Here is a 12,883-nt window from a genome sequence, read left to right as displayed (position 1 = left end):
CGTTTCGATACCCCGCAACACACCATACGACTAATATGCGATTCCCACATGCGAATCGTCTTTGCGATAACAATCTCCAAGTCTGATATGACCTGCTAATCTATCGCCTCGCTACGAATTTAGCACAGCATACAATCCTATTTAACGACTGACGTAGCGATCGTGTACAGCATGCGATCTGTCCTAACTCTTTCTCACATCTCAACAGCCGACTACGTCACTATGCTGCACGTATTCTACAGCGCACACAATAAACAACACAGCTTCCAAATTCATCACTGACGCATATGAGCTAAAACAACACAAAAAATTTAACCATTACCAACAAATATAGAAAACTCGCACAGCACAGAAATACAGTCTACTATCAAACAACATTCCATTATACTGCAACCGCGGCACTTACCAACAGCTTATACCATGAGCCATATACTCCACAGAGAACTGTCACACCCATACAAGACCTGTCACTATAAACATACAATACAACAATTAACTCATACGTACTTTACATTCACTCTAACACAATTCACGCCACATAAATGACAGAATCTACATATCCACTGTACTAACCAGTATTCCATATAAAACACTACAACAATCCTACAACCTATATCAAGCTCAATATAAAGTAGCAAGAAAAACCATAAGCACAACAATTGCCTATACTCTATCAACAAATTTCATATCACAAGAAACAATCACCCACACATCCACACGACAAAGAGCTACGATAAATTCTCATTATGCTATGCTACACACTCATACACATAAGAGCGATCAAACCGATCTGTTACGGAAATTTATAATTCACCCTCTGGCTTTCCTTTGTGATGACCAGCCTCGTCAGAATATAATTTACTCATCCCTCTAAGTCTTGGCACCAACGTTCTCCCCAACTTTGGTTACTTCTTCAAAGAGATCTTTTCTAAGCTTAAATCTCTGGCAAACCTCTGCTCAGAAAACTTTTCTACTCATTCCCCGCAACTTTGCGTTTAGCTTTTAACAATGTGTCGTTGGAATATATTCAAAACCTTGTGATTTATTGTTAGAATGCGGCGCCTGAACTTGGTTATACTCTTCGTTTTGGCTTTGCCCCCACGTGTGTCATGCGAACAGTCAACTTCGGTTGCGTGCCATATTCAACTCAACTCTTGTTTTGCTTAATTTTGCGCCAGACAGAGGAGTTTGCTCTTATGCATTGATCTTGGACACTTACTTCGTTTTGACTTACCTGTACGTGTGTCATGCGAAGTATCCAATTACGAGTAAGTGCCTTTCACAACTTAACTCTTATCAGCTTGAGTTTTCCCTTTGCGCTGACAGTGGAGTTTTTATTCCCAAACTCTTTTTTTTTTTACTTCGGTTGCGTGCCATATTCTTGCCGCTCATTGCCATTTTTTTAATTTTGAAAAAAAATCGCAATGTAGTGAACGCAGTTTTCCGAGACTGCTGCCCACCCCTAAACTTAAGAGATTGGCAGTGCTTTTCGCCAAAAAGCTAAAGACAAACTCAACAAAAATGCAGTACAACAATGTTTGAGCAGGGGGTTTTACACATAATAAAACTTAGACTGTCAAATTTTGAAGAAGCTATTAAAAGTGAGGTGAGCTTTGCGATTTTTAGTTAGCGGATGTAGCAATATTTTACGTACCATCATAGATCAGTGCATCGCAAAGGTAAGGGTGCGAAGTGGGTAAAAGAGAATTTCAAAAGGATAATGCGTACAGAGATAACAAGAAAAGAACCTTTGAGTAGAATAACACTTGCGACCATGCTTTAGAATTCATGCGGTTGAAGCCATGGCGTTGAATATGAAGATGATTCTTCCGTTGTAACTGCGCACCAAGGAGAATTATTTGCCGCACCTATAAATTTCAAATCAGTAAGTGATAACAACTCCATTATTTAATTTAAATATCAGCTCGAAGTTGTTTGTTATGCAGAGAGAAAACTACTGATGTTAACATTATTTAGAGAAACATTTTCTACATTTTCATGTCTTGAATATGCTCCGTGCAGTAGCAATATGACGAGAGAAAGTTATTAAAACAATATTCTGAATTAATTTTATGTCTTCTCGTGGTCGTGAAAAGCGAGTTATTGATGAAAAATCATGAATCTCGACCAATCGGATATAATACCATTCCTTGAAGTGAATGTTATGAATTTTATAATCATAGTCGAGTCATGGTCGTTGGTTAAGGTTGAAATAATTATTATTTTCGTGTTAGTCATTCTAATCATTGAAATTTCAAAAGAACCACACAAAATGATGATCACAAAAAAAAACTCTTAAGATAAGAGTTAGAAGAGTGTTAAAAATAAATGCTTCCGATGCAAGTATGATTGGGCATTTGGTCACGTAGCTGTCGTACCTCAAAACACTTAGTTGACCTCTATCAAACATCTCTGAAGGAAAAAGAAAAAATTGTGAAGCAAATTTTGCATACTAGAATAATGACATATTTGACCCATCCCATATGACAAATTTGGATGTAGCGAACTTCTTTGAATCTTCTGAAGAGAAAATCGGGCAGAAGGATGAAACATAAAGTGTTTCCTTTCACTTTGGAATTATCTAGACTATATTTTGTTTTTTATTCCTCTACATGTTTTTTTTCCTCTATGTTGATGTAATATTTGTATATTCTAAATGTTGTTTTTTTTTTTTATAATTATTTCTTTTAATGAAGAAACTTGGTCATTTTTTCTTATGTTGGGTGACCAAAAAATGAGTAAAGAATATCTATGTTTGGTAGACAGTGCAATTATATACACAATACTTACAAGTAGAAAATACTTTTCCAAAGACAATTGTTAGAGCAAAGTCAATACAATATTCAGTTTCTGCAAACCTAATTTAAGGGTTGAAAAGAAATATTATTGCCTAGAGAAACAAAATTTACAATTTGAAAATGCATTGTTCTCTAGTCAATAGAAGAGAAATCTACTTAGGTTTAAAGATATACGATACAATGGTTAATCATATCGAGTGATAGAAAAATAATATATAATATTTATAATCTTATATATTTCTACTGTCTCATATGAAAACATATACGGAAGAGTTGTTTACTTTATCTTATAGATCATATTATTCTCATATACGAGTAATTGAAACATATCCAACAATGAATCTGAAATTCATGAATCTAGATATATTTACAATTTAAGCATGACTGATTGGGTCATCCAGGGTCTATAATGATGAGACGAATTATTGAGAATTCAAATGGATATTGAAAAGCTAGATAAAGATTCTTTTCAATCTAATGAATTGTTAAGTGATTTTGCACTCAGGAAAATTAATCATTAGACCATCACTTTAAGTCAATGGGGACTAAATCACCTGTATTTTTTAAAACGAATTCATGGTGATATATGTGGACCTATTAACCCATCAAGTGGACTATTTAGATATTTTATGTTATTAATAGATGCATCTAACAGATGATCACACGTGTGTTATTTTCAAGTCAAAATCTTTGCATTTGTAATTTACTTGCTCAAATAATTAAGTTAAGAGCACAATTTTCTGATTATACAACTAAGCACATTCATCTTGATAATACTAGTGAGTTTACATCCCAAGCTTTTGATAATTATGTACATCAATTGGATAAGTTTTGAACATCTTGTAGCTCATGTTTATACACAAAAATGGTTTAGCATAATCATTCATAAAACATTTGCAGTTAATTGCTAGACCATTGCTTATGAAAGCTAAGCTTCCTAACATCTGTATGGGGACATGCTATTTGCATGCAACGTCACTTGTACGCATTATGCCAGTATCTTATCATAAGTACTCGCTATTACAATTAGTTTATGAGCATGAGATAAATACTTCCATCTGAGAATTTTTGGATATTGCCAGTATATTTTCCAATTGCTCTACCACAACGTATTAAGATGGGTTTCTCAAAGGAGGTTTGGAATATATATCGGATTTGATTCCCCATCAATTATCAAAATATCTAAACCCCCTAATGAGTTATGTATTTACTGCATAGTTGTTGATTGTCATTTTAATGAGACAAAATTTCAACATTAGGGGGGAGGAATTAAGAAGTTGGAAAAAGAAATTACATGGAATGCATTGTTGTTGTCTCATTTAGATCTCGTACAGATCAATGTGAACTTGAAGTTTAGAAAATAATACATTTGTAGCATATAGCAAATCAATTACCAAATGCATTTATAGATGTAAAGAAAGTAACTAAATCACATATACTAGATGCAAATGTTCCATCGAAAATTGATATCCCAACACAGTAAGTTGTCACTAATGAGTCTGGAACACTTCAGAAACGTGGTAAACCAGTTGGTTCTAAAGATAAAATTCCTCGAAAAAGAAAAATAATCAATATTCATGAACTTGGTTGAGGATGTAAATACCCATGAAGAAATTCATGACATGACTAATGAGGAAGGTGGAATACATAAAGATAATAATGAGATTTCAATAAATTATGTCATGACAGGAAAATGATGGAACTGAACTGATGTAGTTATTGACAACATTTTTGCATATAATGTCGCTCTTGATCATAGAGATCTCAAGTGATGTTTCCATAAGGTGGAGTAAATATACTTTTTAAGAGTATTAGATTATATGAAATATGTACTCTTTTTCCCTTCACTATGATTTTTTTCCAATGAATTTTTTCCTAGTAAGGTTCTAACAAAACATATTTCATATATAATGGACATCTATAAATATGTTAAATTAAGTCTAATGTAGATGCCTATTATTAGTGTCCATTGGTCATGTGTCACTTATCCATTATCGCATGTATTGTCTATATGTCTAAAGATTATACACGTGTCCATTGACTCCACCCCTTACTTTCTATAACCAAATTGTCTAGTGACTTTTGGTGGGTTTTGAAAGACACGCAAATATTGTTGATCAATCCAAAAATTAGAGAATATTAATGATCAATCTAAAAAAATGGGAGAAAGTAGAGAAATTCATTATTTGTTATTTATTTATTTAATGTATTTATATATTATATTATATTTATTTTAATATTTATTATTTTCTCAAATATTATAATAATATAACATATATTATTATTTATTGTCATTGTGCCATGTGATAAGTGATAATATTGAAATGAGGAAGACGTGTGATAATGGAGAAAAAGTAGAAGAAAACAGTCCGAAGACTTTTCTGCACTTTTTTAGTCAATCCGAACGGCAGTGGGACGCGCAGATAAGGAAACTCCCATGCTTCTTCTTCTTCTTCTTCGTTCTTATTTAAACAAACTCACTCTGTCTCTGTTTCCGACTCAAAATTCCCTGTTTCATTTCCCAATCACCCATGGCCTTTGACGCCTCGATACCCGAAGCTAACCTCGCCAACGCCAAGGCCATTCTTACCGCCGCCGCCTCCTTCGCTGCCACCGCCGTCTTGGTTCGCTCCATCGCCAACGACTTACTCCCCCCCCAACTCCGTGAATATTTCTACGATGGCTTTCGAAACATCTTCACCCGATTCTCCTTCCAACTCACCATGGTCATCGACGAGATGGACGGCCTCGGCCCCAACCAAATCTACGAAGCTGCCGAGACCTATTTAGCCACCAAAATCTCCCCCTCCACTACCAGACTCAAAGTCAGCAAACCCGAGAAGGAAGATAACATCACCACCGCCGTTGAAAGAAACGAGGAAGTAATCGATACCTTCAATGGCGTCAAATTCCACTGGATCCTTGTCTGTGATGAAGTCCAGAGGGAAAATTTCCACAATCCCCGTTCCCCTTACAGATCCATCATCCGATCTTTCGAGCTCTGTTTTCACAAGAAACACAGAGAAATGGTTCTCAAATCCTATTTGCCCTACATTCTCCACCAGGCCAAAGAACTGAAACAGCAGACTAAAACCCTCAAGATTTTCGCCGTTGACTACCAGAACATGTACGGCAGCATCTCCGATTTATGGATTCCGACCAATTTAGACCACCCTTCCACGTTCGAGAAGCTCGCCATGGACTCGGAAATCAAGGATTTCATTGTGAGTGATCTCGAACGGTTCGTGAAGAGGAAAGAGTTTTACAGGAAGGTGGGTAAGGCCTGGAAGAGAGGGTATTTGTTGTACGGTCCCCCAGGAACAGGGAAATCGAGCTTGATTGCAGCAATGGCTAATTACCTGAAATTCGATGTGTATGATTTGGAATTAGCGGGAGTAGAATGCAATTCGGATCTCCGGAAATTGCTAATGGGAATTGCGAACCGTTCGATTCTAGTGGTGGAGGATATTGATTGTTCGATTGAGTTTCAAGATCGAGAGTCGGAAAATGAAGAAGACCCATCAACTGCGAGGAGAAGAAGACTGGTGACGTTATCGGGTTTGTTGAATTTCATTGACGGACTATGGTCGAGCTGCGGCGACGAGAGGATTATTATATTCACGACGAACCATAAAGAGAAGCTGGATCCGGCATTGCTCCGGCCGGGAAGAATGGATGTTCATATTCACATGTCGTATTGCACCCCATGTGGATTTAGGCTTCTGGCGTCCAATTACCTTGGGATTGAGAACCATGAATTTTTTGGTGAGATTGAGGGATTGATTTCCAGTGCTAAAGTGACTCCGGCGGCGGTGGCGGAGCAGCTGCTGAAAGACGACGACGGTAACAAATCATTGAGGGATTTGATTGAATTTCTCAACGTCAAAATGAGGGAAAATGAAGAAGCTGAGGCGGCTGAAATTCGTAAAGCTGAACTGGAAGCTCGAGAAAAGGAGAAGGAAGTGAAGAAAGAAGGGGAAGAAAATGGTATAGTAGCTTCAACTGTGAAGTAATCTTTTCCGGTGACCGCGATGATGACGACGACGAAGAACATTTTTACTCATTTACCCCTCACTATGTTCAAATTAATTAATTGTATTTTTTTTATAGAAGAGAAAATACCTTAACACTAAGATATGTTGAAATTGAAACTTGTATTATTATTATTCTATTGTTTTCAAGTTCATTAATTTAATGTAGTGAATAATAAATTATATTTGGTTATTTTAGAACATGAAAAATACTAAAAGCAAACTCAATCGCCGACCAAGAATCATTACCAGCCATGAAAGAGAGATCTAAATTTGGACTTGCTTGAGTTGTTTACTAATTTCACTATCAACATTAAAAGAAAAAATATATAAAAATAAGAAGAAAATGTCAAATTTCTAGTAGTCAAATGAATAATGTCAAATTTCTAGTAGTCAAATGAATACTAATTGGCAATTTTTGTATTGAAAATAATATTAGTCTAATTTGAAAATTTACTAAAAAAAAATTATGCCTTAATTCAAGGGAGGGCGAGCAAAAGGAGAGAATTGAAACTCGACTTTAAAAAGTTAGCTAGTGTATGAGAATATTATATGCATGATGCTTTCTTTCTCTACTCCAAATATAAGTATACAATCAGTAGAAATACGAAGAAAAATTCTACCTACAAAGAGGTCAATTTATCATAGGTCTAAGGAACTTGAATCCCTCTTAACTTCAACACATTATTATATAACAAAGTCGTTTTAGTTATCAAAATGAATATCTAATTTAGTTCTCTCTCAATACATCCAAATATGAATAATTAAAGAGAACGGTCTAGAAGCACCATCGACAATATCTATTGAAAAAATAAGCATTTTTTGAATTCTATAGTTTATGGCTAAAAACATAATGTAGAGTGCTCATCTCCCTACCTAATTTTTTCAATTTTTCCCTCTTAATCCCATGCTTGCTTCAATTAGTGTGGGGTATATCTACTCACAAATTTAATATATGTCCTCCAAATTAGATTATGTTGGGATTTAATTACTAATTATTTGTTTTTTAAATACTAGAGACAATTTAAAAATTAATTTAAAAAAACAATGAAAACATCTTCAATAATATTTTTGGTTTGCCTTACACCAATCGCCTTTATCGCCCGCCACTGTTGGCATCAATACATCTCCGATCTAAATTTCTTATCAATTCCACCCAATAGACCAAAATGCTTCCTTAGCGTATTATTTATGTTATATATATATATATATATATATATATATATATGAGGTGAGAAGAATAAATTAGCTTAAATAAATAAATATTTAAATTATTAAAAAAATCTCTCATTTTTTTAACCAAAGAAAGGAGACTTGCTCAAGTCAGTAAACGACTAATCGCCTCGGCGACCCGAAGTCGTACCTTGGTTGCCACGTCTCGGTCCCACTCAGAATGTGGTGGTTAATTTGGAATTTTCTTTCGTTATTAATATTATTTAATTTGTATTATTATTATTATTATTATTATTATTATTATTATTATTATTATTATTATTATTATTATTTACATTTTAAAGCTTATATTTCAATCTCTCTGGAATATTTTATAAGTCAAATTATTACTATCACAAAAAAAAAATAATAATAATAATAATAAAGCATTAGTTTAAAAGGATTAATATAATAACAATTTTAATAGGTTCACTTCTCAAACAATAAAAATTATTCTATGAGGTTGTATTGTTATCCGCCATGTGATATGAAGTTAATAGTTTTTGAAGTTTATAGATCATTTTAGTAGATTAAAATGTACGGTATTTGTAAAACAATTATTATTTTAAAGTCACTTCAAGCATTTTGTAAAGGTAAGAAACTTGGTGCTTTAAAAAAATTAATGCGATGGAAAATTATACACATAGATAGTTTGAATATAATGTATTTTTTAGTAGAGTTTGAATATTACCTATTAAATGATGTATGGTTCTCTTATTAAACTTTTGTTTGCTACCAAAAGTTTTATATTGTCCTTTGAAAAAAAGGGAAAGTCTTTTATTCCTTTTTTTTTTCCCTTTTTATTTCTAGCATCCTTTGTTCGTTTTTTTTTCCCAAAAGATTTGAACAATTGATATCTTAATAACAGTGCTCAAATAGTCCTTTAATTAAGTGTTTAGTTTAATGATAATCGGTATAATTTTCTTTTCTAAAGGTCAAATATTCAATCTCCACCATAAAAATTATTGTATTTAAAAAAATTCATGTTGGCGCTCAAAGTTCGTCAACATTTGCTATCTTCGTAGGGTGGGTCCTTTGTGGACTTGACCTTCAATCGACTTCTCTCAGTCTGACCTTGCTTTCTGAGTTAATCTACAATAGAGATCTTTGCATCGATTTGGTGTTAAGCCTACCACATTCTGATGCCTAAGTCAATTATGTGATGATATAGTTCATATATACTTATTCTTCCCCTTTGAGATCATCGAATGGAACTATTTAAGTGATTTCTCTAATAGTTGCATGCGATTATTCTGGTGCTTATAAAGTTATAGGATGTCAGATCGAGCACAGTTTAGTTAATTACTATCTTTTTGGTATATATTTCTAGAGATGTCCATGGGGCGGGACGGGGTCGGGGAGGCCATTCCCCATCCCCGTCCCCGCTCCCCATTTCATTCCCCAATTTGCCACAGAGATCGGGGCGGGGATTCCATGTGGGGATTTCGCGGGGATCGGGTTCCCCGTGGGGAATTTTTTCCTTTTTTTTTTTATTTATAAAAAGTCAATTAATTTAAATCACTAATGTGAACAAATTTTAATTAAATAATTAACTTTATCACTAAATTGTTTATTATGGTTAGTTTTATATGACAATTTGAATTTAAAAGATAAATTACTCAAACTTTGGCCTAAAAAAAGCTATTAATTTTTTTAGTAGAAAAATAAATACAAATCAAATTATTCACAATATAAATCTAAATTTAAACATTCAATTTAAACATATTCATTATTGTATCTTTCCCAAAAAGTTATCAAATTTGAAATTTAAATATAATATTTGTATATAAATAACAATAACATAACAGTAGATAATTATAATAAATAAATATGTAAAAGCTAATCAGGGCGGGGAAGGGGAATTGGTGGAGGCAAGGTCGGGAACGGGGAATGCATTCCCCATCCCAATTTCCGTTTAATTCATAGAGAATTTTTTTCTTCACTTCCCTCTCCCCATTCCCGCCTAATAGGGAGATCCCGCTCTATTTGGGGTGGGGGCCACAGGACCCATCCCAATGGAGGGAAATAGACATCTATATATATTTTGAATTGTGCATTTCCGTACATGCATGCGTCAACTTTGAGCATTTTCTTAAGCAACCCTCAAACAACAAGTCTAATCATACCTTGGTTGTAACTTAATATAGATATATCAGTGTATTTTTTAATCCCTACACAAACTCGTGTGCATCCATTAGTTACAACTTAACTATATAAATAATCAGTATGCTCATATGTCTTATCACCAAATTTATATTTATTTTAAGTAACCTGTCTAATAAAGTCAAATTATATTATTTAAACCATAATTTAATAGCACATTATTACTGTTAACGAATGTTAATTTTTTTTTTATGATATACTTAATTTATTTATTTTATAATTTTTTTTAAAATATCCATCGAAAACAATATTTTATAATATTTCTATCAAAATTTTCTTAAAATTAAGACCTCCACACTTATGTGGATATAGATATTTTAAATCTTGCATATAAGACAAAATTTAACAATGTTTATTAAAAAGGGCATCATTAAAAATTTTCAACTTTATTAGAAGTAGATTTGAGAATTAAAAAAGATTAAGGACCTATTAGCTTATTAAAATTAGAAATACCGAAATTCTTAAATTTTAGAAAAAAAGATATATTTTATGTATAATTAAGGGGAAAAAAACCCCTGCAATGCAGGAAACACTTTTTGCAAATGGATGGTTCCTGGAAATCATGTTTCAAATTTTTCAAATCTTATAAAGAAAAAAAAAAAAAAAACCAATTTTCCAATTTCTGTTACATTTATTTATCTATTTAACGAACTCTATCTTCCATTTACTTTCATAACTCTTCTTCCTTCTACTTCTACTCTCTGTTTCATCGGTCCTCGTTTTCCACCATCCATCAACTTGGCCATGGCTTTGAACGCCTCTTCCACCGAAGCTAATCTCGCCAACGCCAAGGCTTTTCTTACTGCCGCCGCCTCCTTGGCTGCCACCGTCGTCCTCGCTCGCTCCGTCGCCAACGACTTATTGCCGCGCCAACTCCGGTCATATTTGTACAATGGCTTCCGAGACATCTTCAACCGATTCTCCTCCCAACTCACCATGGTCATCGAAGAAATGGACGGCCTCGGTCCAAACCAAATCTACGATGCCGCCGACACCTATTTGGCCACCAAAGTCTCCCCCTCCACTCACAGACTCAAAGTCACCAAGCCCGAGAAAGAAGAGAGCATCACCACCACCATGGAAAGCAACCAGCAAATTACAGATACCTTCAATGGCATCCAATTTCACTGGGTCCTCGTCTGTAGCCAAGTCGAGGGGCAGAATTTCCACAATCCTCGATTGCCTTCCCGATCCACCGTCCGATCCTTCGAGCTCTGTTTTCACAAGAAACACAGAGAAATGGTGCTCAATTCCTATTTGCCCCATATACTCCACAAGGCTAAAGAGCTGAAGCAGCATTCTAAAACCTTGAAGATCTACACCTTTGACTACCGTCAAATGTACACAAATATTTCTAATTTATGGATTCCGACCAATCTCGATCACCCTGCCACGTTCGAGAAGCTCGCCATGGACTCTGAGATTAAGGATTTCATTTTGAGGGATCTCGAACGGTTTGTGAAGAGGAAAGAGTTTTACAGGAAGGTGGGTAAGGCATGGAAGAGAGGGTATTTGTTGTACGGTCCCCCAGGAACAGGGAAATCGAGCTTGATTGCAGCAATGGCGAATTACTTGAAATTTGATGTGTATGATTTGGAATTAACAGAGATCCATTGTAATTCTGATCTTAGGAAATTGCTAATCGGAATGGGGAATCGTTCGATTTTGGTGGTGGAGGATATTGATTGTTCGACTGAGTTTCAAGATCGTCAGTCGGAAACTGAAGAAGAAGAAAAACGATCTTCTTCTAGGAGAAGAGGACTGGTGACGTTATCGGGTTTGTTGAATTTCATTGACGGGTTGTGGTCGAGCTGCGGCGACGAGAGGATAATCATATTAACGACGAACCAGAAAGAGAAGTTGGATCCGGCATTGCTCCGGCCGGGAAGAATGGACGTTCATGTTCACATGTCGTATTGCAGTCCTTGTGGATTTCGGCTTTTGGCGTCCAATTATCTTGGGATTGAGAACCATGAGTTGTTTTGTGAGATTGAGGAGTCGATTTTGAGCGCAAAAGTGACTCCGGCGGAGGTGGCGGAGCAGCTGCTGAAAGGGGACGACGACGATAAATCATTAAGCGATTTGTTGGACTTTCTCGAAGCTAAAAGAAGGAGAAATGAAGAAGCGAAGGCCAAAATCCTTCAATCTGAACCGGAAGCTCCAGAGAAGGAGGAGATGGAAGCAGATAATGAAGGGGAAGAAAATGGTATAGTGGCCCGAAGACTGAACTAATAATAACTTAAATCTTTCAAAGAGAAAAAACAAAAACTAATAATAAGGTAATTGTCCAATTATAATGTACTATATAGTAAATTCTTAATTGCTCAATCACAATGTACCACTATATATAATGTATTGCTAGTAGTACTTTGGTACATCCTAAATTCTCATGATACATTCAAGTATTGCTAGTAATATTTTGATGTATCAGAAAATATAAATAAAAAATTAAAAAAAGAATTATGAAGAATTTATCACATGAAAAAATATGATTGGACAATTATGTGAGATACATATAAATATGTGTATCTAGGTAGTATTTTATTTGAAAATTTTTACAAGTAAAAAAAATGTCAAACTATTTAAAAAATAGTAAAAAAAAACACTTATAGACATGATAAAATTCTATAAATTTTTATAATTGATAGACACTGATAGACTTCTATCCGCATCTATCAA

General features: G+C 34.6%; 2 protein-coding genes across 2 annotated transcripts; both read left to right on the top strand.

The window, feature by feature from the left end:
• The first annotated feature begins 5,281 nt into the window (after positions 1–5,281).
• LOC120069459 (AAA-ATPase At3g50940-like) lies at positions 5,282–7,012 on the top strand. Its single transcript, XM_039021225.1, has one exon. It carries the CDS (start codon positions 5,330–5,332, stop codon positions 6,809–6,811), a length of 1,482 nt encoding a protein of 493 aa, XP_038877153.1. The 5' UTR covers positions 5,282–5,329; the 3' UTR covers positions 6,812–7,012.
• Positions 7,013–10,859: 3,847 nt separating this feature from the next.
• LOC120069458 (AAA-ATPase At3g50940-like) lies at positions 10,860–12,579 on the top strand. The gene has a single exon (XM_039021224.1). It carries the CDS (start codon positions 10,949–10,951, stop codon positions 12,434–12,436), a length of 1,488 nt encoding a protein of 495 aa, XP_038877152.1. The 5' UTR covers positions 10,860–10,948; the 3' UTR covers positions 12,437–12,579.
• Positions 12,580–12,883: the final 304 nt, after the last annotated feature.

Source organism: Benincasa hispida, unplaced genomic scaffold (assembly GCF_009727055.1).
Source record: "Benincasa hispida cultivar B227 unplaced genomic scaffold, ASM972705v1 Contig400, whole genome shotgun sequence".
NCBI lineage: Eukaryota > Viridiplantae > Streptophyta > Magnoliopsida > Cucurbitales > Cucurbitaceae > Benincasa > Benincasa hispida.
This window is presented reverse-complemented; position numbering and strand designations above follow the sequence as displayed.

What these genes read in the sequence shown, in the direction of transcription:
- LOC120069458 (XM_039021224.1), top strand. Translation starts at nt 10,949, where the DNA reads ATGGCTTTGAACGCCTCTTCCACCGAAGCTAATCTCGCCAACGCCAAG.
- LOC120069459 (XM_039021225.1), top strand. Translation starts at nt 5,330, where the DNA reads ATGGCCTTTGACGCCTCGATACCCGAAGCTAACCTCGCCAACGCCAAG.